This window comes from Electrona antarctica (assembly GCF_951216825.1).
Source record: "Electrona antarctica genome assembly, chromosome: 18".
Lineage (NCBI taxonomy): Eukaryota > Metazoa > Chordata > Actinopteri > Myctophiformes > Myctophidae > Electrona > Electrona antarctica.
The window spans coordinates 1,452,208-1,466,131 of NC_136799.1; the positions used below are offsets into that span (position 1 = coordinate 1,452,208).

Sequence of the window (13,924 nt, forward strand, 5' to 3'; positions counted from 1 at the left end):
ATGTCTCTGCCACTAGAACAAGACATGTCTCTGCCACTAGAACAAGACATGTCTCTGCCACAAGAACAAGACATGTCTCTGCCACTAGAACAAGACATGTCTCTGCCACTAGAACAAGACATGTCTCTACCACTAGAACAAGTTGTCGACATTTCTTCGTTGCTTCAAAACAAATGAAGTTTGTTCATGTATTCGTTGTCTCTCCATGCTTCCAGAGAATGATGACCAGCCTCCACAGGCTGAGTCTGGACCACAACATGCTGGACTACATCTTGTCTCTGTTGACTCATTCATTGTCTCCTCCTTCCAGAGAATGACCAGCCTCCACACGCTGAGTCTGGACCACAACATGCTGGACTACATCCCAGAGGGAACCTTCTCCCTGCTGCAGAAGCTCAACCGCCTGGACGTCACCTCCAACAAGCTGCAGAAGCTGCCGCCCGACCCGCTCTTCCAACGAGCACAGGTACACTACACTACGGTACACTACCCATCAGCCCTGCTCTCACTCACCTCTACCTTTCCAACGAGCACAGGTACACTACACTACGGTACCCATCAGCCCTGCTCTCACTCACCTCTACCTTTCCAATGAGCACAGGTACACTACACTACACTACCCATCAGCCCTGCTCTCACTCACCTCTACCTTTCCAATGAGCACAGGTACACTACACTACCCATCAGCCCTGCTCTCACTCACCTCTACCTTTCCAACGAGCACAGGTACACTACACTACCCATCAGCCCTGCTCTCACTCACCTCTACCTTTCCAATGAGCACAGGTACACTACACTTCGCTACGCTACACTTTACTACGCAACGTTATGCTATGCTACGCTACACTACACTCAGTGGAAATAAGTCTTCGGACTTTACTGTGAAATCCTTGAATCGCTGATTATAATGTTGTATTATGATTGCTTTTCTAAATAAATCAAATCAAATCAAATCAAATCAAAAGCCCACCTCCTTCGCGCTGTCATTCGGCGGGAACCCAAGAACCCGCTGCACTGTAACGGTGTTTAAACATAATAAACCCTGGTCTCTCATCTCTAGGTCCTGGCCACGTCGGGTGTCATTTAAACATAATAAACCCTGGTCTCTCATCTCTAGGTCCTGGCCACGTCGGGTGTCATTTAAACATAATAAACCCTGGTCTCTCATCTACAGGTCCTGGCCACGTCGGGTGTCATGTTTAAACATAATAAACCCTGGTCTCTCATCTCTAGGTCCTGGCCACGTCGGGTGTCATGTTTAAACATAATAAACCCTGGTCTCTCATCTCTAGGTCCTGGCCACGTCGGGTGTCATGTTTAAACATAATAAACCCTGGTCTCTCATCTCTAGGTCCTGGCCACGTCGGGTGTCATGTTTAAACATAATAAACCCTGGTCTCTCATCTCTAGGTCCTGGCCACGTCGGGTATCATTTAAACATAATAAACCCTGGTCTCTCATCTCTAGGTCCTGGCCACGTCGGGTGTCATTTAAACATAATAAACCCTGGTCTCTCATCTCTAGGTCCTGGCTACGTCAGGTGTCATGTTTAAACATAATAAACCCTGGTCTCTCATCTCTAGGTCCTGGCCACGTCAGGTGTCATGTTTAAACATAATAAACCCTGGTCTCTCATCTCTAGGTCCTGGCTACGTCGGGTGTCATTTAAACATAATAAACCCTGGTCTCTCATCTCTAGGTCCTGGCCACGTTGGGTGTCATTTAAACATAATAAACCCTGGTCTCTCATCTCTAGGTCCTGGCTACGTCAGGTGTCATGTTTAAACATAATAAACCCTGGTCTCTCATCTCTAGGTCCTGGCCACGTCAGGTGTCATGTTTAAACATAATAAACCCTGGTCTCTCATCTCTAGGTCCTGGCCACGTCAGGTGTCATGTTTAAACATAATAAACCCTGGTCTCTCATCTCTAGGTCCTGGCCACGTCGGGTGTCATTTAAACATAATAAACCCTGGTCTCTCATCTCTAGGTCCTGGCTACGTCAGGTGTCATGTTTAAACATAATAAACCCTGGTCTCTCATCTCTAGGTCCTGGCCACGTCGGGTGTCATTTAAACATAATAAACCATGGTCTCTCATCTCTAGGTCCTGGCTACGTCGGGTGTCATTTAAACATAATAAACCCTGGTCTCTCATCTCTAGGTCCTGGCTACGTCGGGTGTCATGTTTAAACATAATAAACCCTGGTCTCTCATCTCTAGGTCCTGGCTACGTCGGGTGTCATTTAAACATAATAAACCCTGGTCTCTCATCTCTAGGTCCTGGCCACGTCAGGTGTGATGACCCCCACCTCCTTCATAATAAAGCATGGTCTCTCATCTCCAGGTCCTGGCTACGTCGGGTGTCATTTAAACATAATAAACCCTGGTCTCTCATCTCTAGGTCCTGGCCACGTCAGGTGTGATGACCCCCACCTCCTTCATAATAAAGCATGGTCTCTCATCTACAGGTCCTGGCTACGTCCGGTGTCATGTTTAAACATAATAAACCCTGGTCTCTCATCTCTAGGTCCTGGCCACGTCAGGTGTGATGACCCCCACCTCCTTCATAATAAAGCATGGTCTCTCATCTCTAGGTCCTGGCTACGTCCGGTGTCATGTTTAAACATACTAAAGCATGGTCTCTCATCTCTAGGTCCTGGCCACGTCGGGTGTCATTTAAACATAATAAACCCTGGTCTCTCATCTCTAGGTCCTGGCCACGTCAGGTGTGATGACCCCCACCTCCTTCATAATAAAGCATGGTCTCTCATCTCCAGGTCCTGGCTACGTCGGGGGTCATTTAAACATAATAAACCCTGGTCTCTCATCTCTAGGTCCTGGCTACGTCGGGGGTCATTTAAACATAATAAACCCTGGTCTCTCATCTCTAGGTCCTGGCCACGTCTGGTGTCATTTAAACATAATAAACCCTGGTCTCTCATCTCTAGGTCGTGGCCACGTCGGGGGTCATTTAAACATAATAAACCCTGGTCTCTCATCTCTAGGTCCTGGCTACGTCGGGTGTCATGTTTAAACATAATAAACCCTGGTCTCTCATCTCTAGGTCCTGGCTACGTCGGGTGTCATTTAAACATAATAAACCCTGGTCTCTCATCTCTAGGTCCTGGCTACGTTGGGTGTCATTTAAACATAATAAACCCTGGTCTCTCATCTCTAGGTCCTGGCTACGTCGGGTGTCATTTAAACATAATAAATGGTCTCTCATCTCTAGGTCCTGGCTACGTCGGGTGTCATGTTTAAACATAATAAACCCTGGTCTCTCATCTCTAGGTCCTGGCCACGTCGGGGGTCATGACGCCCACCTCCTTCGCGCTGTCGTTCGGCGGGAACCCGCTGCACTGTAACTGCGAGCTGCTGTGGCTGCGACGGCTGAGCCGCGAGGACGACCTGGAGACGTGCGCGTCGCCCACGCCGCTGTCGGGACGGTACTTCTGGTCCATCCCCGAGGAGGAGTTCCTGTGCGAGCCGCCCCTCATCACCAGACACTCCCACGAGACCAGGGTGCTGGAGGGGCAGAGGGTCGCCCTCAAGTGAGTGGTGGTCTTCTCTATACTACTGTCTGTCAGTGTCCAGAGACCAGGGTTCGCCCTCAAGTGATTGGTCTTGTTCCAGAGGTTAATTGTGACCAGATGTGACTGAGAGCCTGCCATCGCGCAAACTTCAGGTTTTCACCAGAGGAGGATTTCTCAAAAATGAGTTAATGGCACAGGCAGACTCTTCACACTTCAGACTAGAGCATGTCTGAAATAAGTGTCTTAGCTGGAATCGACATGTAAATATGAAATAAATGCTTAAACATGTAGCTAGGTGTAATGTTAGAGTCCACAGAAGACATGTAAATATGAAATAAATGCTTAAACATGTAGCTAGGTGTAATGTTAGAGACCACAGAAGTGAACCTTTCAAGCCTGTTTTCTCAACTCACTGTTTCTCTGCAAGACATTACTCTATAAACCATATCTCCAAAACTGGTGGGTCAAACTGAACAACCAATATCTCTATTTGGAGCTATGGCAGTCCCTCAGTCAAATTTAGTCACAATTGTTGTATGTTTTGCCCTACGTCCATATGTCCGTCCGTCCGTTACCAGCTAATCTCCGGCACCGTTAACCCGGTCGATGCCAAACTTTGCACACGCACTCCTTGGATGCCAACGACGAACCTCTGCCCCAAACTTTCCAGAACGGTCTGTCATAGCGCCACCATGAGGCAGATTTTCACATTTTCACCTATACAGTTAACTGCACCGTTCTGCGTGAAACGTTGAATGTAGAGGCCAAGGACAACACTTAGTTTAAAGGCCCATGACGTAAATCACCGTCAAGTTCAAGGTCACGGTCATGTGTCCGGTCAAATTAGTGATATGAAAACGGATCACATCGCTCTACAGCCTAGATGTGCTTGTTGCGCAATCCTCGGTGTTGCACAACAGTGACACGTCATCGAAAATGTTCCCTGCCTGTTTAGCCGACGACAACGAACATCTTAAAACGTTAATAACTCGCGATCTAAATCATCCCGCCTAATTATAGAAAAAGATCCTGTGTTGGACGGCCCTCCGCGGTCCAGTCGCTAGTCGCGATAGATATATTCTTACCTCCCGTTGTTGTCGATCGCATCGATAGTGGCGTGGCTAATGTTAGCTGCTACACACACATTCACAACAACATCCGGTCCGTCGGTAAAAGTGGTCCGGGCGCTATAAACGATGGGCACATTTTATTAATGGATTTAAATAGGCCCGGGCCCTTAAAGGACCACTTCACCACTTTTCAACTTATCTTCCTATAATTGGTCCTAACTAACGTTCATGATAAAATACCACCATTCTTTTCTACTCAGTCTGTGTCTCATAGGAAGGCTGTGGGCAGTTCAGAAACCCGTCCACCAGTGACATCATCGATGGTGAATCCAAGCTAATAGAAATGGCACGATTTATTTTCCTGAAAAGTTGCAATGCAAAAGTTGAAGCCATCGTTCTCACGATAATAAAAATCTAAATATATTTTAAAACAAATCTTGTTTAAAAAAAAATCTGCCTAATGATGATGTCACTGGTGGACGGGTGTCCGAACTGCCCAAAGCCCTCCTATGAGACACAGGCTGAGTAGGAAAAAATGGTGGTGTTTTATCAATTATATGAAGAGATGTTGAAAAGTGGTGAAGTGGTCCTTTAAGGTGTTAACAGTATCACAGCTACAGTATGTCCACACCAAAGGAAAAACTAATACATGAAAGAAAACCATCTAAACGCAGACTTAAAGTCACTAAAAGTCTTCATGCTTGACTTGAGCGCACGCTGCATTGACTGCATTCCACTGTCAAGCTTTACCGAGTGTTAGGCTGACCAATTATTATGACACGAAATGAAATGAAATGTCTGTTCTTTGCTCCTAAACGCTGGATTAGATGGCGTGTGACCGCAGGCCTGAAGACCATGATCTGTCATCGTCTAAGCGGGACACGAACAGGCGCTTTGAGATTTGATTCTGATAGCTGGTCCGTCACACAGACAGTATAATATATATAATGTCGGCTGGAAGCAAAACGGTTACTTTTCAGGGTTCAAATGAACCCATTCAGGACAGGAACCCCTTTTGGTGTTTTAACCCATTTAGGCCTGACGTCGAAATAAAAAACAAGTCTTCTGAAATAATATATATTCAAAGATTTGTGCCGCATTTTCACGATTTTTCAAAAATAGCAGACCTACAAGGTCATAGCGCGCCACTCGGTGGCGCGCTATGACCTTGTAGATCTGCTATTTTTCAATAGCTAAAGTATAACAAAATGCTTAGTTAAAACACCAAAAGGGGTCCCCGTCTTGAATGGGTTAAGCATTGCGTTATAGTTTAGCTATTGAAATATAGCAGATCTACAAGCTCATAGGGCGGCACCGGGTGCCACACTACGATTGTGAAAAATGCGGCACAAATCTTTAAATATATATATTATTTCAGATGGGTCTGATTTTTTAACCCATTTCGACCTGAGGACGATTCTACAAAGGTCTTCTAAATCATGATAGTTTTCTGAAGAACCTTATGTTTCTATGTCAGTGGTTCTCAAGCATTTTCATGTCAAGGACCCCCAAAAATATATGTAATTGTCCACCGACCGCCATCTGAAAATATGTTGTTCCAGGGACCACCCCCCCAGAAGCAAAGATTTGAGTTAAAACACTCAAATCTTTAATGTACTGTACTGTACTGTACTGTACTGTACTGTACTGTACTGTACTGTACTGTACTGTACTGTACTGTACTGTACTGTACTGTACTGTACTGTACTGTACTGTACAAGCCCTCCTCCCTCCCTCCCTGGCCTGTCTGTGTCTGTGTTAGGCTGTGCAACAGTCACACTTGGTGGTGAACAAACGCTATAACGCTATTTTCGTGCTTGGACAGACAGACCCAGGGACAGACCCAGGGACCCAGCAGGGACACACATAGCTGTCTATAGGAGTGGTTGCACCACTCAAATAAACGGCATTATATAGCAGATCTATACGAGCTCGAAACGCAAAGCGACGCACTCATGCATATCTGCTACTTTCAAAGCTTTCGTGTGACGGTTTTGATCAAGTAGGGTGCTTATTGACCTATAGCCCCTCCCCAAACTGCTATTGTCCAATCACAGCTAAGCATAACATGGGTTAGACAAACCTCTCCACCAATAGTTTTCCTATATGAACATTGTTTCAAAAAAGTAATGCCACACAATTTCCAGTGCATATGGCAGGCCTTGTTGATGGATTTGGAAGAGATTTTGAAGGTCTGGTTCCAAAAATGTGTCTAAGTGGGAGAGGGCGGGGCTTAGATAAAGGTGAATTTACAAAAAAAGAAAACCCCACAAAGTTAGAATACGGAGATAAATGGTTTCTCCCTGCCTGCGATGCTATCTTTGCGGGCGGTCTCTCAACCACTTAGTCGTGTGCCAGACATACATTATAGATAACATCTATAACCCATTTTGTCCTGAGGACGATTCTACAAAATGTCTTCTAAATCCTGACAGTTTTCTGAAAAACCCTATGTTTCTACGTCAGTGGCTCAAACTATTTCATATCAAGGACCCCCAGAATGATATGTAATTTGGCCGCCGACCCCCATCTGAAAACATGTAGTTCCAGGGACCCCCCCCAGAAGCAAAGATTTGAGTTAAAAACGTTCGCTCTGAAAGAATATATATTCAAAGATTTGTGCCACATTTTCACGATTTTTCAAAAAAAATTGCAGATCTACAAGTTCATAGTGCGGCACTCGGTGCCGCGCTATGAGCTTGTAGGTCTGGTATTTGTCAACAGCTAAAGCATAACATAATGCTTTCAAACACCAAAAGGGGTTCTGCCGTCCAGGATGGGATAATGGGCTGGCTGGCAGTGACGCTGTGAGAGGTTGAATTGTGTCAAGTCAGTTACAGTGAGAGTGATGTTGGTGGATGTGACACGGTAATTAGGGATGTGCCGAGGAGACGTTTAGGCCGATATCGATGCGTCGGCGGCGAAACTAGCAAATTAAGGCTCGATCACCTTTTAGTTTTTTATAGTTTTGTCCGAGGAACAACCAACCTGGGCTTGGGATGAGGATCTCAGAGAGTGTGTTGTGAGCTTGTAGATCTGCTATTGTTTTTATCTCCCCTTCTACTCTAAAGGTTCATGTGGTTAAGCATTATGTCATACTTTAGCTATTGGAAAAATAGCAGATCTACAAGCTTGTAGGTCTGCTATTTTTGAAAAATCGCGGACATGTGGGGCAAAATTATTTCGATTTTAGATTTTGCATTTGTACAAGGTAAGAGTGATTTTGAGGCACAAGCGTAAACACGAGCCCTTTTTTGAGGGACTAGTCTTTTAGACTCTAGTAGAGAGATTCGTCAGAATCGAAAAAAAGCTCTACGAGAGTCTAAATGTTTGAGCTAAGATCTATCCACCAAAAATATTATCCCATTGCTGAAAATAGTTACATTAGGAAAACGCTCTTGGAATGGGAAATAGAGGGGTGGGGAAATAGAGTTGGTGTTTTTGTATATGTTTGTAATACTGATGTTTGTGCAAAATCACTCTTGACAACAAAGTATTGCATTTTATGTTTCTGTATCAGTGGTGCTCAAAATATTTGAGGCACATTTTCACGATTTAAAAAAAATACAAGCTCATAGCAGATCTACAAGCTCATAGCGCGGCACCAAGTGCCGCACTATGAGCTTGTAGGTCTGCTATTTTCAATAGCTAAAGCATAACAAAATGCTTAAAACACCAAAAAGGGTTCCCGCCCAAAATGGGTTAATCAAGTGAAGTCACCTTAATTCAAGTGGTATAGATGCCAAAAATAGCGTTTTATTTTTTGTCTCTACCAGGCCGAAGGCATGGGGAGAGAGTATGTTTTGCACTCCGTCCGTCCGTCCGTGTGTCCGTCCGTCCGTCCGTGTGTCCGTCCGTCCGTCCGTCCGTCTGTGAACAGCTAATCTCTGGCACCGTTGGCTTGATCGCAGCCATACTCTGCAAACACACTCCTTGAATGCCAGAGCTGAACCTCTGCCCCAAAGTTTTCACATTGGCCTGTTATAGCGCCACCAGGAGGCCGCTTTGTGCAAAACAAATGTTTTGACAGTACACCTACAGATTTTGTCCAAACATTACGCAAATTGGTACACAGTCTCTCTAGAGCCATTCAACGAAACGCGTCTTTCAGATTTTTCAGACTCCATCCTGATTGGCTAAGATTGGCTTCTAAGTTCGCAGGAGTGCTCCGTTTCAAACAAAATGCTGCAAATCATGAACACATGGTGTGATTTCCGTGACATTTTGCACGCACATTCCCACTAGGTCGAGGAAGAAATGCCACTTGAATATTTTCAACTCAGCCTCATGGTGGCGCTATAACTGGCCGATTTGTGTTATTACCTATAATTGCACCGATCTGTGTAAAACCATGTATGCACACTCCCTAGAGGCCAAGGAAAAACCTTTGCCTGGAATTTTTCACATCTGCTCTTTATAGCGCCACCAGGAGGCCGACATATGTAAAACACATTTTCTAATATTACTCCTTCAGATTTTATCCAAATTTCACGCAAATCGGTACACATGCTCTCCATAGTCATGTGATCATGTGATTTGTTTGATTTCTCATAATTATCCATCCTGATTGGCTACAATTGGCTTCTAAAGTTTTCAGGAGTAGCCCGTTTTGTACAAATTGCCACAACTCCGCAACGCAGCGTCCGATTGCGGTGAAACTGTGCATGCCTATTCCCACTACTAGGCTGAGGAAGAAACGCCACTTGACAGTTTTCAAATCAGCCTCATAGTGGCGCTACAACAGGCCAAGTCGCGTCACACACACACACACACACACACACACACACACACACACACACACACACACACACACACACACACACACACACACACACACACACACACACACACACACATAAACATGTTTATATTACTCCTAAACATTTTGCCAAACATCACACACAATCCTATCCTCCTGGTGGAGACCTGTGCCCAGAAGGGCACTTTTTCTAGTTTAAATTATATTTTATGGGTATATCATGTGGTCTACCTGCACAGCCTGTGTGATCTACTGGTAGATCACACAGGCTGTGTGATCTACTGGTAGATCACAGCCTGTGTGATCTACTGGTAGATCACACAGCCTGTGTGATCTACTGGTAGATCACAGCCTGTGTGATCTACTGGTAGATCACAGCCTGTGTGATCTACTGGTAGATCACAGCCTGTGTGATCTACTGGTAGATCACAATCTACCTTTTCAGCACCGCTGGGTCAAGTGGTAACAGCCAATTCCTCCTCCCCCCTCCCAAAAAACAGGTGCAAGGCGAGAGGCGACCCCGAGCCGGCCATCCACTGGATCTCCCCGGAGGGCAAGCTGGTGTCCAACGGCTCGCGGACGCTGGTGTACCCCAACGGGACGCTGGACATCCTCATCACCACGGTGAAGGACACGGGCTCCTTCACCTGCATCTCCTCCAACCCGGCCGGGGAGGCCCACCAGACCGTGGACCTGGTCATCATCAAGCTGCCCCACATTTCCAACAACACCAACAGCATACAGGTCAGTACCCTGACCCTGAACCTGACCCTAAACCTGACCCTAAACCTGACCCTAAACCTGACCCCTAAACCTGACCCTAAACCCTGACCAACCAGACCGTGGACCTGGTCATCATCAAGCTGCCCCACATTTCCAACAACACCAACAGCATACAGGTCAGTACCCTGAACCTGACCCTAAACCTGACCCTAAACCTGACCCTAAACCTGACCCCTAAACCTGACCCTAAACCCTGACCAACCAGACCGTGGACCTGGTCATCATCAAGCTGCCCCACATTTCCAACAACACCAACAGCATGCAGGTCAGTACCCTGACCCTAAACCTGACCCCTAACCCCTAAACCTGACCCTCAAGCTGCCCCACATCTCCAGTCAAGTTTGTCGAGTTAATGGGTGATAATGATGCTGATAATGTCCGTCCCACTAGGAGCCGGACCCGGGCTCGTCGGACATCTCCACGTCGACGCGGGGCGGAGGAGGAGGCGGGGCCAACGGCAGCATCGTGACGGGCGACGCCAAGGGGGGCGGAGCCGGCGGCGACAAGCGCGTGGTGATCGCCGAGGCCACGTCGTCCACGGCGCTCATCAAGTTCAACTTCCAGCGGAACATCCCAGGAATACGCATGTTCCAGATCCAGTACAACGGCAGCCAGGACGACTCGCTGGTCTACAGGTAGGGATATCCCTTTGGCTTAGTGGTTAGGTTAGGATGCTTTCCCATGCAGGAGACCTGGGTTCGATTCCCGGGTGTTACACTTAACTCTTTTTTCCCCAAGTCCGTAAATATACGTACCCCAACGTATTACTCCGTCTATATAATGGTTGATGCCACCGGAAGCTTTTTAACATTGGTCCGGTTCCCATAGCAACGCCGTTCCAACTATGGGATTGCAGATATATTCACAGTGCAAACCAGTGGAAGGGAGGATTTTCAAACCTCCATAAGTCCGACTCTAGGATCGCTGTCCTTGGTGGATGTTCTGCCATCCCACATTTCGGATTTAATTTGTACCGCGACGCTGCCGCCATGTAAAAGCTTCTGACGCGTGATCCAATGATACTAGAGTGTGTGTAGTGAGTGTGTGTGTGTGTGTGTGTGGGGGGGGGGGGGGACTGGCACTGGGAACTGGGGTTCATGCTAACAGCTAGCAGTAGAGATAGAGTTAGGGTCAACATTCCAGAGCAATTAGGAGGGTGTGGAACATGTACAGAGGATAGTGAGATGGTTTGGACATGTACAGAGGATAGTGAGATGGTTTGGACATGTACAGAGGATAGTGAGATGGTTTGGACATGTACAGAGGAGGATAGTGAGATGGTTTGGACATGTACAGAGGAGGATAGTGAGATGGTTTGGACATGTACAGAGGAGGATAGTGAGATGGTTTGGACACGTACAGAGGATAGTGAGATGGTTTGGACATGTACAGAGGAGATAGTGAGATGGTTTGGACATGTACAGAGGATAGTGAGATGGTTTGGACACGTACAGAGGAGATAGTGAGATGGTTTGGACATGTACAGAGGATAGTGAGATGGTTTGGACATGTACAGAGGAGATAGTGAGGGTGGAACTGACAGGCATAATGCCTATAGAGGTCGAGGAAGAGTTTTCGGATGTGTTGTCACCTCACCGTGATGTTTAAACGACTAATATTGGCTCGATGTGTCGCTCCGTTGTTCCGCTGATTAAACACTGATATTCCAAAAAGCCTCATCGACTCACACGATGGCTCTGTTTGCGTTTGTTCATGCGCTGCAAACAAGTAACCTTGAGACCCCTTAGTTGTCTCGTTGTCTTGAGAGAGAGTTTTGGGTTTTTGGGAAATATCTATTTCTAATCAACGGAGCGGCGGAGCGAGACATCCGGCCGACAATTTGCATCGCGACGAGGTAAACTACTCAACCGGAAAACCCCTCTACCTAAAGTATCCTTTGCACATTATAATCAGCGGTACTTTCATTCATCACACAACGACACAGCGCCTAAACGCCCTGTTAGGTTGTTGACGTTCTTACATTAGCCTGTGTCAACATCAGTCTCTCCACTTCAAACAGACTGCGTGTGAAAAGGCCTGCCGGTTGTTGGCATATATCGCCATGCCAGCGGGCATGTAAACAACAACACCACCACCACGCTGGCACGGCGTGGCGTGGCGGCGCCAGCACTTCAGCTGGTAGCGGTTATGATGCCGTGCTGGGTGTGGGTGCAGATGATGATTGTGTGACTTGGACCAAGGGTTGAGTACAATGTGTTGTGGTGATGACAGGGATCAGATGGGAATCCAAGACATGCACGCACGGACGCACGCACGCACACACGCACGCACGCACGCACGGACGCACGCACGCACGCACGCACGCTCGCGCGCACGCACGCACGCACGCACGCACGCACGCACGCACGCACGCACGCACGCACGCACGCACGCACGCACGCACGCAGGAACGCACGCAGGCAGGCAGGCAGGCAGGCGTTATTATTCTGCATTTGAGCCCAAGATTAGGATATTTTGATGTCGTTGGATACGACATCATTCCATGCTGTTTTGATGTTGGTACCATTAGGAGAGATAACAGGCAAACGTTGATCAAAGATAACAATTCTTCTACATTCTCTAATTGTGGAGACTTCTTGTAAATGTAACTAATGTCGATGTTTAACAATAACTTCATTTACCTCTTGCGGGTCCATTTGGTTTCATTTTACACTTTAGCAGATCTATATAAGGGTCCATTTGGTTACCAATTCGCCATCATTTAGCTGATGGGGACCACCTGGAACCCCCCTATTAAGGACCACGGGTGGTCCCCCGGACCACGGGTTGAGAACCGCTGTCCCTACAGGATAATGCTGCTGCCCCATAATGCAACACAACACAGGCCACACATCATCGCTGACATCACAAAGGAAGACGAACACACTGGAATCCATACGTGAAAGAATGGGACAATGTCCTCCATTGTTCCACTGACCCCCTCTCGGCCCCCCCCCCACCCCCTCTCGGCCACCACGCACCTTCTAAATTTAGCCTCGCACGATCGACTGACCGACCCAAAGCACTTGTACAGCTCTGACCTTTATTGGATTTTGGAACACCATATGTGAACAGATTTCACTGAGGGGCTGCCATTGTTTTTTTCTTTTTTGTTCTTTCATGTCACATGAAAGCTGGGAATAATAGCTTCAAATTGACATATTGGTTGTGCAGTTTGACCCACCAGTTTTGGAGATATGGCTTATAGAGTAATTCATGTCTTGCAGAGAAACAGCGAGTTGAGAAAACAGGCTTGAAAGGTTCACTTATGTGGTCTCTAACATTACACCTAGCTACATGTTTAAGCATGTATTTCATATTTACATGTCTTCTGTGGTCTCTAACATTACACCTAGCTACATGTTTAAGCATTTATTTCATATTTACATGTCTTCTGTGGACTCTAACATTACACCTAGCTACATGTTTAAGCATGTATTTCATATTTACATGTCTTCTGTGGACTCTGGCAAGGATGTTTTGAAGATTGATTTGACCTCTATGGACCCTTTATAAAAGATTTAGCCCCCAGGTCCCTCGCAAAAATCCCGGCATTTTTTGCTAGAGGGCCAAATTCAAAATGGCGTCCGGCGCCATAGCCAACAATGAACTTTTGATCTAGATGACCTAGAATCATGTATGAAGACACTTTTCCATACAAGTCAACCATGAGGATTCCAAATCTGACACCATTTTAATCATAAGACCCTGTTTTGGCCCCGTAATTCAAGATGGCCACCATCCAGTAGACATGTTGTCGATTTCAGCTCTGACAAA

At 46.6% G+C, this 13,924-nt stretch overlaps 1 protein-coding gene across 1 annotated transcript; it reads left to right on the plus strand.

The window, feature by feature from the left end:
• LOC306942597 (leucine-rich repeat and fibronectin type-III domain-containing protein 5-like) lies at positions 1 to 10,786 on the plus strand (the record flags this gene model as incomplete). Its single annotated transcript, XM_079528604.1, has 5 exons — positions 1 to 141; positions 311 to 466; positions 3,294 to 3,553; positions 9,865 to 10,108; positions 10,538 to 10,786. 5 exons carry the CDS (start codon positions 1 to 3, stop codon positions 10,784 to 10,786), a joined length of 1,050 nt encoding a protein of 349 aa, XP_079384730.1.
• Positions 10,787 to 13,924: the final 3,138 nt, after the last annotated feature.